At 40.4% G+C, this 16,379-nt stretch overlaps 2 protein-coding genes across 4 annotated transcripts in view; both read left to right on the top strand.

Moving 5' to 3' along the window:
- Positions 1–16,379, top strand: part of LOC138000481 (neuronal acetylcholine receptor subunit beta-3-like) — an 85,217-nt gene that overhangs the window by 64,596 nt on the left and 4,242 nt on the right. The window lies entirely within an intron of this gene.
- LOC138000483 (neuronal acetylcholine receptor subunit non-alpha-2-like) overlaps positions 1–16,379 on the top strand; it is a 33,370-nt gene that overhangs the window by 12,749 nt on the left and 4,242 nt on the right. For all 3 annotated transcript variants that reach the window (XM_068846936.1, XM_068846934.1, XM_068846935.1), the window contains exons 2-6: positions 6,479–6,636; positions 7,657–7,701; positions 9,037–9,146; positions 11,492–11,733; positions 14,920–15,354. In XM_068846936.1, coding sequence (XP_068703037.1) covers positions 6,479–6,636; positions 7,657–7,701; positions 9,037–9,146; positions 11,492–11,733; positions 14,920–15,354 — 990 coding nt within the window. The remainder of the gene's footprint in view (positions 1–6,478; positions 6,637–7,656; positions 7,702–9,036; positions 9,147–11,491; positions 11,734–14,919; positions 15,355–16,379) is intronic.

Below are 16,379 nucleotides of genomic sequence, written 5' to 3'. Positions count from 1 at the left end.
TATTACCTAAAAGTAGGAACAAAATTGCAGCATTTGCACGTAAATGCCTAATTGAAGTCATCATTGAGAGGTTCAAAACTATTGCTTTTAAATCAACATGAAGCACAGGCTTGCTACATTTTTGTCAAGCCATGAGCACAAAAATAGTTTATTTTTCCTGAAAAACCAGCGAATTTAAAAGGCTCAGAAAAATGGGAAATAACAATAGCTTGCACATTCATCAACTACCTACAGGTTACTACAGTACCCTTATTATCTACCCTCCGATTTCAATCCATGGTGACTTAGTAAATCCACCATTCACGTTGCTAATTGCAACTAGTAGTTAAAATATGGGAACTGGAAAAGAAGAAGAAGGCGTTAAATAAATTAATAACGCTGGCATTTCTTGTAAGGTTTCTGTGGACAAGAAGTAAGGTAAAATACATTAATTTTTAAAGAACATTTAATGGGCTGCGCTAGCTTATATTGGCTTGAGATTACATACAAAACGAAAGGAACAGCGAATCTTACCTTAGCAGACTTGACAGCACGGCCTCGGCTGAACAACCACCTCAATCGATCTAATTAACTCGGGAATCTACCCAAATCAATTGAGCTTACAATGCATGAAGCCACGAACGAAAAATCGATCGCGCGAAAGCGAAAGACTTAAAAGAAAACAGCTTCTACCACTGACATACCGCTATTCCGAAAGAAGAAAACGTGTATACGTCGCTGCTGCCATAAAAATCCCTGCATCAAGTAATCGAACAAGACATCTTTGGCCGCCATCTTGTTTGTTACTTCGCGCGCGCGCGTGTGAAAAAAACCTGGGTACAAGAAAAACCATCAACCAATCAGACAAAAGTCTCCTTTGCTTACGGTACCTGCTCGTGCACTTTTCGCGCTAACATGAATACACCAATCGGAGAAACTTCTCATTGTTCTTCACGAAAACCAATGAGAAGACACTTGTTTCAGGGTTCCCCAGAGCTCTCCTCTCCCTCGCTCATGCGCAAATGAAAAGAGATTGAATGAACCAAATAATACACGCTTCACGCAAGGGTTGTGACTAAAATGGGTACGCCACTTTGAGGTGTCATACTTTATGACACAAAAACACAACACAACTTCACACAACTTCAGGACCAAATAAGGAGACAAAAACCGGTCATTCCATGCACCCCAAGTAAAAGTAATATCGTTTGTAGTGTTAAGTACTAATCTGAACTATTTAAGCCTCGGCACTCATTCGAGAATGGTTAGCTTTCGTACCCTGAGCTTCGAGTTGAAATGTTTGGAACGAGTTTCGGTGGGGCAAAACAAATGTTTTCAATCCCTTGGACTCAAAATGGCCGCCATGTAATTAATGCCCGTTCTAAATACACCCAAAATACTGACGTACAAACTACTTAAGCAAAACGCGAGACAGGACATGTTACTCATTATATCGACTGCAATTGTTGGTTTTCACCCACGTGATCAACAGCCATGTTTTTCAACGAATACAAAAAGAAGCGTTTGCATAATAATAGAGTTGAATATCCGGAGGATTTGGTCGGGGCACCAACATGGCCGCCTTTTCTTTGTTTAGCGGCACCAACATGGCGGTCTTGACGTCATTACGGCATTCTTTGAAGAACTAGGCATACAATAAACGGGTATTCTGCACAGAATACAAGTTGCTTTACAACGAGCGAAAGGACAACTGAAAAATCACAGTCAGGCAGGATTCGAACTACCCTGCGGGCAGATTCTCTTTTGATCTTCATTATGCATACAGTCCTTTGTTTCAAGAAAACAATAGCGATAACAATAGACGTCCTTTGGGACTGTGGCGCTTTGTTCTTTCTTTTTAGGGTTTTTTTTCCATATGGACTTAAAAAAAGTCGGTCGAACTTCTGTCTGAAATACGGAAAATCGAACAGTTTTTCCTGCAATTTCGGCACTTTTCCTGCAATTTTACCCATTTTTCAGTTTTAGAATAAGCGCAAGAAGTGGAGTTTCAAGCAATCGTTGTAATAGGGTTCAGATTCGCAAATATAACAAACAAACCAAATAAAAGTACTGTCATAAGAAATTTAATGGCTACCTGCTCTTTTTATCGTGAAATTGTTCTTCCTGTCTGCTTTAAAATTCGCCGAGACACTGCAAAGTGTATATTTTCTTCCTTTCCTGTATTTAGGATCACGAAGGGTGCATTTAGAGGGATTTTGCGATTTATCGCTCTTTGTAGAGATCGGCAATATGCTCAATGATACTTCCAAGTAAATAGCTTTGGTAGAGATCCATGGATGTTCCCGTACGAGGCATACTTCGTTTCACTCCCCATCATGTCTTTTTAATGTTCTGCTGTGGGTTCGTTTGTCTGGGTCGACGAAGTTTAGGCGATGGTTAACTGCGGTGAGATGATGTTAGCCCTTGTCTTGTAGGCAGTTGTAAACTTTCCGGCCACGGGTAGCTAGGGCTAATATTTTTTCAAGGAAAGTTTACGGTCAGAAAATTAATATGTGTTCTGGCGGATTGAAGGCTATCCATTGCAGTTTTTTCTTGAGCATCGCGAAACAGATCCATCTCCCGATGCGGCACTTTGTCTTTGCCAACTGACTGCGTTTTCACACAGGTTTTGGACACGGAAGACGAAAGTAAATTGTTTTCTTTGCACCACTCTATGCACAGCTCTGGAAAGGCTATAAAGCAGGGACAATTTCCAAATGATCAAATCTCCCATTGCTGTGACCCTTTTACTTCGTAGCCATCTTGATTTTTACGAAGACACAAGTTTGCTTCAAAAGAAGGGAAATATGAAACGATTTTAATTGCAATGAACTCGTGCATGAAAGTTTCCCATGAAAGATGCACCAATCAGACTTTAAGCGTGGTATACTCTTCCACGCAGTAAACTTATAAGTGTGCCGCACGCACGGGGCATGAAGGAAAAGCAGGTCACAGTTTACAGCAATACTGCATGGAAAACCTAAAACTATCACAGGGACTAATCTTAAGCCTAAACAGTACCTTTAGTCGTAATTAGGGTCACGGTTAGCAATATTAAAGGGATGGGTTGTTTCAAGAGTAGAAGAGATCCGTTTTTATTCATCTCGTAAGTACAAATTACCCATGTATATATTCGGTTCTCTTGGGTATACGTATTGTTCTACAAAACAATAGCGCGAATGAATAATTAATTTATTCTGCATGCATAATGAAGTAGGGACCTGTGCGGAAATCATTCCACTGTTTCTCCAGGTATATACAACTTAGTAAAATATAGGTGATCATACTTTGTTTTCGCATTAGGAGTTGCTTGCTGAAACATTTTACAAGAAAAATTAAAATCACGGTTAATCGACGTTTCGATGTAACAAACGTCATTCTCAACATTGAGGTCGTTTATGCTAATGTCAAAGTTGTTAAGACAGAGTTGAAGATTTTGAATATCTAATATGCGCATTCCAAAGTGCTTGATGTTGTGTAAATATTTTAGTTAAGCATCAGCGAATAACTTTGCGCGGATCGAGTCTAACTGTACGTTGAGTGACGGTTTTAGTTCTTTTATGATTAACATTTCGTAGAATAAACAGCCCAGTTTACTCCGGCACTGTTTTTTTTTTTTATAAAAAGTGCAGGAGTAAATTTTCACTCACGTGATCAACAGCCATGTTTTTCAACGAAAACAAAAGAAAGCGTTTGCATAATAATAGAGTTAAATTCCCGGAGGATTTGGTCGGGGCACCAACATGGCCACCTTTTCTTTGTTTAGGGGCACCAACATGGCGGTCGTGACGTCATGTGAAAAGCGAGAATTCAAAAAACTTTATTGGGGCATTCTTTGAAGAACGAGGCATACAATACACGGGTATTCTGCACAGAATACAAGTTGCTTTACAACAAGCGAAAGGACAACTGAAAAATCACAGTCAGGCAGGATTCGAACTACCCTGCGGGCAGATTCTCTTTCGATCTTCCTAAATAATTCGGAAAGAGGAAGGAAGACTCTGCCAGCCGCCTCAGCATTTCGTATTGAGCGTGCGCTAAAAATTCAAACATATTCGGGAGTCAATCACGCGTGACTAGTAGCCGCAAAACCAAAATACCAAAACAAACAGTTAGGATATTTTTGAACAACTCTGGCAAACACACGACAACCAAGGACTCATTTCCTTGGAAACTCAAGATAGTTCGAGTTTTTCAATTGCCATTTCAATTTTCAACTGAAAAAATCAATAGGTTTCTCAATTTTGGCAAACTAGTTTCTGTAACCACATACGGACATACACATAGGGATTTAGACAGCTAAAAATTGTCACGATGTCGTAAATTTTTAAAAAAAATTGATGACGCGTGCCGATTGATAATGTCAATAAATTAAAAAACAGGTTTGACCAGTCGAAACTGGACTGACTCATCCATTTCTTTAGGTGATGGGCTCTACAAGGCCATGCGTCTCAGTTTATACAACTTGAAATACACGAAATGATACACCTTATTACAAAATGGCCGCCATTTTAGTATTCTTTTGTCTCCATGCAAATTGATCCTTATGGCCTCGTTCAAGGTTAAATATTCTTTTGAATTTTACGTCTGAAAGCGAGGCCATAAGGGCCAATTTGCATGGAAACAAAAGAATACTAAAATGGCGGGCATTTTGGAATAACTTGCATGAACAGGTGTAATGCGTCGGTGAGAAGGATAGAATACAAGTTGCTTGGCAACGAGTAAAAGGACAACTGAAAAATCAGAGTCCTAGGCAAGTTTCGAACCCATGACCCACGTGACTCCAGTCGGATGCTCTACCCATTGAGCTACTAGAATTATTGGAGAGCTGGTCCTGAATGAACAGTGTCCCAATGGTCAGCGGGCACTGCAAAGTCATGCGTCCCAGTTCTCTAGTGAGTTCTAGTAGCTCACTGGGTAGACCATAGGGCTGGTTCGATTTCTACACAAGCACTCGAAATTTTCCCTAGCATTCCGCGCTGTCGTTTGTCTATTTTTCCTGCAAGAATAGATCGCTTAATTAAAACATCCCTCGCAACATTACCGGCGGATCAGAAAGTAACAGCCAAAACAATTGCAAATGGATAGTGTTTAGCGTCGGATGCATGTATTTCTAAGACTTTTGCTTCGTGATTCACTCACTTTATTGCCCGAGTGGGTTGAAATTATCTGAAGTTATTATTTTAGTTTATTTTACGATTTTGCGGAACGCAGGTGCAAACGATCGAAACACTGATGAACCAGAAAATAACACAAACAGCGGTGAAAAACATTGTATTCCAACGCATTTTTATAAAACTTGACGTTTCGAATGCTAGTCAACACACATTTTCAAAATTGACCGTTACAATTTTTAAAAACTATATATATATCGTAAACAATAGGGGTCTGGAACCTGGACTGAGAAAAATGATCTGCAGCAGTACGTGATAAGACATAATGAAAAGTAATAGCTAAAACAGCAATAACTTCTCACTACTAATATTGACATTAAAGGGAACCTCCACTAAAACAGGAATATATCTTTAAAATAGTTAACATAATGCTCACAATCAAATTTTTTCCAAAGTTTTCCAATGGGAGCGTTTGTATCCGAAATAAATAAATTTTAAAAACGGTTGTTTTGGTTTTCAAATTTCCCGGGCGCCGCCATCTTGAATAATTGTGACGTGTCATGGTTGCCCTATTGTTTTAAAACAAAAGCTCTTTGTGCAAATACAAAAGAGCAACCATAACACGTCACAACTATTCAAGATGGCGGCGCTCAGGAAATTTGAAAACCAAAACAAGCGTTTTTGAAATTCATTTATTTCGGATACAAACGATTCCATTGGAAAACGTTTGAACAATTTTGATTGTAAACATTATGTTAAATATTTTGAAGTTGTATTCTTGTTTTAGTGGAGGTTTCCTTTAAGGGAAGGCTTTAGCTCTTGAATGAACAAAGTCTCTTTAATTTTGCAGTGAAAGTCAGTTTTTCCGGACGCTAAAATGTCAAAGTGATCCCATTTAATGTCGTGGCCAGTGGTTTTCACATGATCAGCAATGGCTGATGAATGGTCACTTTTAGCTAGGGCCTTGAAATGTTCTGTTTTTCTGTCGTGGAGTCTTCGTTTTGTTTTGCCAATGTAGAATTCATCGCAGTTCCAGCAGACAGCGATGAATTCTACATTGGCAAAACAAAACGAAGCTGTTTTAGCTATTACTTTTCATTATGTCTAGACACGTACTACTGCAGATCATTTTTCTCAGTCTAGGTTCCAGACCCCTATTGTTTACGATATATATATAGTTTTTAAAAATTGTAACGGTCACTTTTGAAAATGTGTGTTGACTAGCATACGAAACGTCAAGTTTTATAAAAATGCATTGGAATACAATGTTTATCACCGCTGTTTGTGTTATTTTCTTAATCAAGCTACGATGGCCTAAGAACAAGAGTTTATACTGATGAACCAATAATCAATAATTTCGTGCCTTTTATTCCATTTTCTTGCAGTTGTGGATGGGGTAGTGACCAACATGACCCAAGTACCGGAATACCAGTTAAGACAAGATCTATTCCAAACGTACGATCACATGGTTCGTCCGGTGTTAGAATGGTCTCAAGTGGTTAATATATCTTTTAAACTGGAATTCAAGGCACTGATTGAAGTGGTAAGGATGGATTGTCATCTGCGGAAGAAAAACACTCTTTAAACACTGATATATCAAAAACAAACTCGACTAAACTGACCCCCAATTTTTATTACTGAAAAGTGATTAACAGGCTGAGATAATTTCTAGTTGCAAAGTTAAAAGACTTTTTCGGAAGGATACAGTTTGAAAATATGAAGGTGGCTCTGAATCCGCTCTAGACAATTTTCAATTAAGCCTCACTAAACCATAGTGAATAGACTATTTAACATAGCTGCACAAGCCTCAAGCCATGAACACCGAAGTGTATAACACATACAAGCGCTGCTTAACTTTGCGTTTTTGATGTTTATCACACCCAAACTAACTACTGAAATCACTGGAGCGAAAGAGTGAGTAATTGTATGCAGTCACCTTGACCAAAACAGTCATTTCAGCAAGGGAGATGCTAATGACTCCCATTATTGCCGTGCAGAAATGACTGCTGCGCATGGGGAAGTAATTTATTCGAGCAAAAGGAATGGCATTGATCACTGGCAGTTCCCTGAATACGTCTCTTTTACGCGTGACTCGTGGGTATAATTGAGAAAATTCGAGTGAGTCTAAACCTAGAGATGTCATCCGAAAAATTTATTGCCGATATCTATTGTTGCAATTGATCCCTCGAAAACTAACAACAACACAACATTGAAAACTATAGCAAAAGTTACTCGTGTCGAATTTCGAGTCATCATCCTGATTGGCTTTAGGTTTAGAAATTTTGCATGACCATTTCTTCGACATCATTGTTTGTCTCAAAGATGATTGTAAATTAGGAGCTAAGCTGCGATATAAGTGAATTGTTGTTGTTGTTGTTCAGGGATCGAGGACTGATCAAAGTCTAATGTAGATTAAAAGTTCACCAGGCTGTGGTGGAAACAGCTACACAAATAAAATTCCTGTTTAAGTCTTCTCCAAAAGTCTCCCTCGAAGAGGAGACCTCTTGGTAGAGGAGCTATTGTAACCACAAACTATGGTCTTTTTATTTGTTTTCTTGGGCAGGATAATAAGGATCAAGTGATCACGACAGAAACCGTAGTAACACAGGTAAAAACGGCTCAGTGGAAACAACACTTTTGACTAATATTTTTAAAAACAACGGGGTTGACATGAAGTTTATTCCTTCATGCCCGATGAAAATCGAAAGGCAATGTATCTACAACTTTCCACGTATGCCGGTAGGTTGTATATTAAACGGCATGAAAAAACACGCAAGACTTTGTACTTTATAGAAAGAACACCGATAGCATGAAAAAAAAATGGCGTCATACCTGGAAGATGGAGATCTTAGCCCCCATTACCCAAAAGATTTAAGAAGGGGACTAGGGTTGAGCTTGGACCTCATGCCCGGCACAAAAAAAGACGGAATTGCCATGCCGGGCTTGTGCTTAAAATCGGTATGAGAAACTTCATGCCCTGCGTGAAAAAAGGGACAGGACGTCATGCTGGGCAGGTACTGAAAAAGTGACTTGTTCACAGCGTTGACGTATTGTGGTTTGGTTTGTACTGTTGATGATTCAAGAACCCCAAAAAATATATTTTATTTACTGCAATATATGCAAAGATGTAATGTATCAAAAAAAGAGAAAATGAGGGGACAAAGAGGGAGGCTCAGGGCGTTGGCCGGGATATGTCATGTCCACGAAAGTTATTTTTAGACGAGCGGAAGTCTTTGTTCAAGCGGAAGTCTGTCTTCTGAGACGTCCGCATGCAGACGTTAAGTCCACTTCGCCCGCTATTACATGAAATCTTTGCTTTTCTTTCAAACATCAGACCGAGGTTGGCCTGTATGCGGTCGTCTCGGAAGACAGACTTCCGCTAGAACAAAGACTTCCGCTCGTCTAAAAATAACTTTCGTGGACATGACATATCCCAAGGGCTGGACCGGGAGCCTCCCTCTCTGTCCCCTCATTTTCTCTTGATCAAAATGATGTTGGGGTAGCCCTCTTTCTGCTACTTTGAACCAGTGCTTTGGTCGAGTATCAGAAGAGGAGGTCCTCGGTTACTTTGTATTTCAAAAAGAAACGTTCACATAAATTAATCTTGGCCAATCTTCTTTCAGCTTTCCCATCGATTGTTGCACACCGATAATATATCTACAACATCCCCTTAAAAAAGGACTCATACAAGCTATCTTCAGTTTACTCGAATATCCATTATTTGAGCACAAGGTGTTTTGAATTCCAATATTGCTGCGGCTTGGAAAACAGTGGTTATAAGCTTTTTTCTCTTTGAATTAGTTGATATACTGACATTTGAATTCTTCTGGTATGCTGACTCTAAGTTGACGTTACCAAAATATCTTTCTTCATGGTCTCCACGTCGACGTCATCTTAAGTACATGTGAGCTATCAATATCAAATCTTATTAATTGCCTTGCAGATTTGGCAAAATCCGTTCTTGCGATGGAACTCTTCTCATTATGGCGGAATAACTCATATTTTTGTGGAACCGAAAACAATTTGGGTCCCAGATATCGTCCTTGAAAATAAGTGAGTTTACTTCCATTTGCAGTATTCATGACCATGAGATCTCTTTTATGTGCTCAATCAGTATGCTCCTGACTTCCTCTGTTACTCTTGGTAACTTCTGATCTCTTCATCAATCCTAAATGAGTTATGACATGCCAGGAACCTCACTCCCTAATGACCCCAGTTCCCACGTTGTCAACCTTCACAAAAATAAACCAGCGCCGCACACTTTACTTGAAATAGAGTGATTTTTAAGTGAGCTTCTTTATCAGTTGGCTCGGCTTTCTTTGTTCTGTTGGGGAAATATATATATATTTTTCGAAATGTCAAAATTCAATTACTAGCATTATGGAAAATTATAATGACCTACCAGAGCCTACTCGCTGCAACAACATACACCTTATTCCAAAATGGTCGCTGATTTATGCGGATACAAATTGGCCCTTGTTGCCACTCTCAAGATAAAATATTCTTTTGAACTTAAAGATTAAGAACGAGGCATCCAGGCCTTATTTGAATAAAAACAAAAGAATATTTAAATGGCGTCCATTTTGGAATAAGGTGTATTGGTAACGGGTGAAATTTCAAGCAATAAATCATTCTCTCCAGGAGGGTTAAAGTCAAATAAATCGGAGACAGTATTTTCAACATCTAAGTCTGAGTATCCTGGCTATGAGTTTGAATTGTCCCATTCGCAAACCTTAAGGAAATCCAACTGCCGAGAAGGAGATTACTAAGAGCCGGAAAATCTGCTCGTTGGGTTAAAAACAATTCATCTTCGGGGTCGTTCACTGCTCTCAAGAACTTAGTGCATACTAATCGTGCACACGCGTTGTAGCTTCTAACGAGCCTCCCTCTCGAGGATTAATATATACATACGTAACTGCAAACAGTACTGTTTTGGCCTTCTGGGCCTTATCAGTGCAGTGCTGATGACTAGCGTGGACGTTAAGCTTAAAAAGCCACCTCAAATGGTTCACACATGTGGTACATCTAAGCCATGCCAGAGTGCTTAAACTAGCGAGCCTGTGAGCATGCGCAATTGCTAGCGGCAATGATTCATCCCAGTAGAGTGCTCAATTTGGACACGAAAGCAAAAGCTTTGTAATGCAAAAGAGTTTTATCTAATATATATTCTTTTATTGTATAAAACCTCACCAATTGACCAATAAGCATTTTATTGACCTGTCCCTCGGAGATATCTCATATACTCCCCTCTTGCCGAGCCCTCGGTCTACTGATTCGGGATCGACACGTGGAGAATATATCACACATCCCCTCACCTAGCTCCAGGTCAATAACCCTTACATAAAGATCGTAAGCCATGTTTTCAAGAAAATGAAGAGGAAACCTCAACACCAACCGCGACATACACGGTTTTTTTGGGTGATGTAGCAGCCCTCATAACGTATAATAGGGACTTTAAGATCTACGACGGCGACGGTCAACGAAAACGTCACCTCAAAATATAACTTGACTCTATCATAAATCTTCCGCGATTATTCAGTCGCGTTCACGTCCTACAATGTGGGCGAAGTATCCTAAAAATAAATTGGTACGAGCGGTTTCAGAGTGAAAATAGAGAATGAAAGAATCTCTGTTGCATGCTTACGTTGTAGTCAAAATCTCAAATTTGGTGACTTCGCGTTGTCGTTATGCAGAGGACCGCAAATATACTTGCCAAAATCCATGCTGAAAATGCAGCACGATTATTTATGCTCTTTAACCAATTATATTATTGTTTTGTGGCGTTGTCGTAGTCGTAGCCGTCGTCGTTTCTTTAACTCTCTGATGTGATTGGCTTGCTACCCTGGCCAAAACAAAAGACTTCACAATTGAAACAATGACTTAAGCCGATGATACACGGTTCAACATCTTGCAACATTTGTTGCTCAGCAAATGTTGAACAATGTTGCACAAACGTGTTGAACGGAATAGAGCTGGTCTCTATTTTCGTTCAACATCGTTCAACAACGTTCAACGTGTTGAAAGGCATATTTCAACATTCAACATGACACGACACACTGTTTAACATTTGTTGAACAAGAGCTGCAACATCTGTTGATCAACAAATGTTGAACCGTGTATCACCGGCTTTAGACTTGAAAACAATAGAGGAGGTTGCTTACATTACCAAACAATAGCAGGTTACGAGAGCTGCTACACTAGTGTTGTTGTTGTTTTCTTTTTGCGTTGTGAGCAAGTTACACGCAATTGCTTTGAATTCAGACAGTCTTTTAACGCTGTTCGCGTTGTTGCAACTGTTCAGAGAAATATTGCTTGGTTTCTAAAGTCATTTGCAACCCTTCATTAGATTCTGTTAATTTGACAAACATGTCCAAATAACGACTCCAATTGTGTTTCAGCGCTGATGGATTGGTCGTTCAAGCAGGTCACTTGGAAAAATTCCGAACCTATGTGATATTGCGATACGATGGACTGAATACATGGGTGTCGCCTGCAACATTCCAAAGTTCGTGTAGTCTAGATGTGCAGTACTTTCCCTTTGACAAGCAAAAGTGCAGTATGGTGTTTCGCTCATCGACGGCTGATCGCACTCTTATTAAAATCAGCACTCAGACAATCAAAAGCGATGATCCTCATAAAGGTATCTGGGCCGGGTGTGTTAGTTATGTTTCAAAAACGTCACAAAAGATCCACTACTCATCAAGATCTCTTCAACTTGACGTTACATGTGTCCACAAACGCTGGCGCTGACCCTTAGTGACCCTCTAGCGCTAATTTAGATATAAACACTAAATCCTCAGGCTAACACCTGTCTAACCTAATTCTGTGCCCAATCCTAGAGTTGTAAATGAGGACTTCACGTTTTGTAGCTCCTGGTGATCACAATTCGGTTACATGAATAGGACTAAACAAAATCACTGGTAACGGAAGTTATGAAGTCTAAAAGATCTATAATAAACGGAAAGGGAAAACAAATATCAAACCTCTTACTGACTATCCTCTTATGCACTCGAATGGAAGGAACAAGTTTAAGGGGTGTATCGCAACGCAAGTCAAAATACTGTGTAGTTAATCGAAAGGCTCAAGATCGCAAAATCACAAGGGGTGAATCCGGAAAACGGACACGGAGAAGAATATGAACCAACAACATTACGGTCGTTTGTATCCAGATTTGACCGCTATTTACGGAGAAGGGTTACCCCACAGCCATCATAGAAGCATCATAACATTCATTCATGACTTCAACACGTTTTAATATCTCGATAAACAGTGTAAGTCCAGTGGCGGATCTAGGGGAGGGGCCCAGGGGGCCCCCCCCCCCCCCTTATTTTGGCAAAAAGTATATATTCTGGTAAAAATTGAGGCTAAATTTTTTTTGGGTTCACACTCGAAAAAAACCGCCCTTCCCCCTCCCCGGGGGGAATCTGGGCTAAAGCTTCTTGAAGAATCACCTTTCTCTGGACGCCATTACGGCTGCAATGAACTTTCAGCTCCTACTGAAGCAAGCGAAAATCGCCCTGTGATTGGCTAAAGATGATACTGCTATCCTCCAATATTTTCATAATCTCGAGGCTAGGCATATTAGATCGAGGAAAAATGTGCAAGCCGGTCAAAAAATGGCGTCCAAACCCTGAAATCGAATGGCATAACGATCTATACTAACAGCAGTATATCGCGAGGGATTTACACGATTAGGATGCGTTCTCCTTCGTTGAACGCAATTAATATTGGACTAACAGTAACAGTTTTTGTCGTCTTCTGTAATATGCGCTCATCTCGCTATCTCCTATCCTGGAATTGTTTCTTGTCACCATAAGACTTCTTTGCTTTCTTCGTTTGTCACAAAAGGCGTAGATGGAAATGGAATTGATTTCATCCCGGTATTTTTTTCTTGTCGATACCAATATTATTCTTAACTTTTCTCTTCAGTTGACAAGCTTGTCCTTATATCTCTTATATAGTATCCGGATATGGATTGTTTGCACTGTCAAACATACCAATACGTCTAGCAGAGATAGGTGTTGTATGCCGGGATAGCAGCCGGAGATAACTTTTGTTATGAAAAATTTATGCAATTCTGAACCTCAGATATATCTATTGTAGCGTTCGTTGAATATTTTGTAGCCCCAAGGCCTTGATTGTTTTAAAGGTTAATAACGCAATCCAGCGGATAAACACTTGCAAAACCAATTGAGTTATCCAGTGCGCAGTGGATATCGCTACCCATGCACTCTCCGAACAACTGGGGCTTGATTGGCTCACTCAGTCTCGGTTACAAGTATAGAAAATCCTGCATCTTGTCATTTATGGACATGAGAGATGTTTTGAAAGGTCTCAAAATAGCGCTCGTCAATTTGAGAACTTTCAAAACATCGCGAGAAACAGGATCCTATGAATAGGAGCGAACAAATTCATTGTATTTGTGGAACGGCGTTTTTACAGACCGAGATAGTCTTACATTGATTTTGCCACGAAACCAGATAATCACAAGTCTTGCAAGAGAAACTATTACCCTTGGAATTGAGAATGGTCGCTGGTGCAAGTCAAATCTTGTTGAAGAACTAGTCAAAATATCTTGGTCTGCGAAAATGCCGTCACAGGGACCTACGTTTCTCGAAAGGCCCGAAACACCATTTGTGCGGAAACTGTCAAATGCTTGTTTTGGAAAGTAACAAAAATCAAAATGACTGTGAATTTTGACGACTTAAATCCTCTCCGTTCTTGAAATACAAATGGGAATTGTGACACTCGAAAATGGCCCGTAAAGTTTCGGGACCTTCGAGAAACGGGCCCCATGTTATGGGCTGCTGCGAGGGACCATAATCACGAAATGCACGATCAAGTTCATACTGTGTTTGCATAGACACTTCCGTTTTTCACTCTGTCACCTCTTTTGCACTCTAAACCTATTTATGCATTCGTCATTGGCCAATCACAAACGCCGAATATTCGGTTGAGTATAATCAGCTGATATACCAACAGGAGTTCATCAAGGAGAGCCGCTATCTCCCATACTTGGCCGAGGAGTCAATCCTCTCACGAATAAATTCATTTATATAACGCCCCCCTTTGGAAATTCAGCACGCCCACTAATGTGAAGCCGCGGCTACACGAGCGATTTTTTGCTCGCGCCGGTGATACGCTTTTTTCAAATTTTGTCGCGTCGCCAGGGCGCAATGAAAATCTGAAGTGTAGCCACCATTGAACGGGCGACAGGACAGCTGAAAAAATCGCAGGAAAAAAATCGCGAAAAATTGAAAGAGTTGAATTTCTCGTGATTTTTTTTCTACGATTTTTTCAGCTGTCGCGTCGCCATTTCAAGGTTGGCTACACTTGCAATTTTCATCGCGGTAGCGATGGCGAAGCGACAAAATTTGAAAAAAATTGCATCACCGGCGCCAGCAAAAAATCGCTCGTGTAGCCACGGCTTAAAAGTCAAGGAAAATATAATACTTTTCGCGGGAAAAACCTGTTCTTCAAAATAAATTTACTCGCGAAGAGTTGGCTCAAGGAATTAGTGGAAATAGAAGTTTCTGATATAGTATGATTGCGTCAAGGAAGTAAAATTGTTCATTATCCAGATGTTCAGAATTAATCAACTTCAATTTGGCAAATGTCACTCGGTGCCTCTTTCCTTGCATTATGGTTAAATCATCTCATATCCACAGCGTGCTCGTAGAAATATTGTGAAATGCCTTTGATAAACTTCATATTCTTTCACTTAATCCATCTACACACATCACGAATTCCCACATGTGTAGCTCACAACCGTACGTAAATTAAGCCTTGTATTCTAATTTTTGTCTTTTCTAATTTCGTCCCAAAGACTTGAAACTCAATACGTCAAATGGTTATTGGGCCTTGAGGAGCATTGAAATAAAGAAAGTTAACTCACAAAAGCCACAAGGTGAGTTCTCTGAAGTCGTCGTGTCGTTCTTCATTGGTCGTCGTCCCATGTTTTTCGTCCTTTTTTCAATCGTGCCTTGCATGATCATCGGTATGCTGACTCTCGTAAGCTTCTTCATTCCGGCGGAAAGCGTAGAGCGAATTGGATTATGTGCTACCATTCTATTGGCTGTAAGCGTGTACCTCCTCGTGGTCACCGAACAACTTCCGGAGCAGTCGGAGACGCTGCCTTTGATTGGTGTTTACTACACAGTGGTCATGTTTGAGATAGGGCTGGCGCTGGCCGCTACTGTTTTGGTACTGAAGGCTCATCACGCTACGTCTGCGCCACCGAAGTTACTGACTTATCTAACAGGTTAGTTCATTGGCCTTAACTCCCTTCTGGTATAAGCAACCAACAGATCGTTGCTCTTTCACTGTAGTTGAGGCAAACGGCTTCAAATCGCGTTCGATTTTGATCTACATTTGAAGCAACTACATCGTGAGATAAACTGTAAAACCCTAAATTACTATTGTAGCTACCATGTCGACCAATCACAACCATGTTTTTGGCATTGATATGTTCGATTTTGTTGAACAACGTTGTGTAAACGGTTTGTTCCCTTCCCCTCCTCCCTCTTCCCCCCATCTCTTTTAACCGTGTTGAATCGATGTTGAATGAGTTTAAAAGCGTTTCAATTTTGCTTCAACAACCATTCATTATTTCTTTTGAGGCCCTCCCGGGGGTTTTGGGAAAGAAGGGAACAAGGGAACAAAAACAATTTAAAACAATTTTAGGGATAAAAAAGCTGAGAACAAGGGAGCAAGGACCCTCCCAGGGAAGGGCCTCTCTTTTGTATTCGCGAATGTTGAATAAAGTTGTAGCCGTTTGTCACACTCTTTCAACATTGTTTGGTATGCACGTGCGCACTATCGGTCTCTCAATGACTTATCGTCCGTATCAAGAGAAAATGAGGGGACAGAGAGGGAGGGTCGGGTTGTTGTCCGGGATATGTTATGTCCACGAAAGTTATTTTTAGACGAGCGGAAGTCTTTGTTCTAGCGGAAGTCTGTCTTCCGAGACGTCCGCATGCAGTCTTGCCTCGCTCTCGGGTTCTTAGTAAAAAGAGAAAATGACAGCGCACGTGGAAGGCTGATGAATATTTATTTTCTTTCAAACATCGGACCGAGGTTGGCCTGCATGCGGACGTCTCGGAAGACTTCCGCTCGTATAAAAATAATTTTCGTGAACATGACATATCCCAAGGGCTGGACCGGGAGCCTCCCTCTCTGTCTTCTCATTTTCTCTTGTCCGTATCCAAAGAAACAACCTCGAGTGCAGCCTAGGACGGAAGACCAGGCTTTTCTCGTGAAGGTTTGTTGAATCGAATGTCGATGACG

Source organism: Montipora foliosa, chromosome 4 (assembly GCF_036669935.1).
Source record: "Montipora foliosa isolate CH-2021 chromosome 4, ASM3666993v2, whole genome shotgun sequence".
NCBI lineage: Eukaryota > Metazoa > Cnidaria > Anthozoa > Scleractinia > Acroporidae > Montipora > Montipora foliosa.
This window is presented reverse-complemented; position numbering and strand designations above follow the sequence as displayed.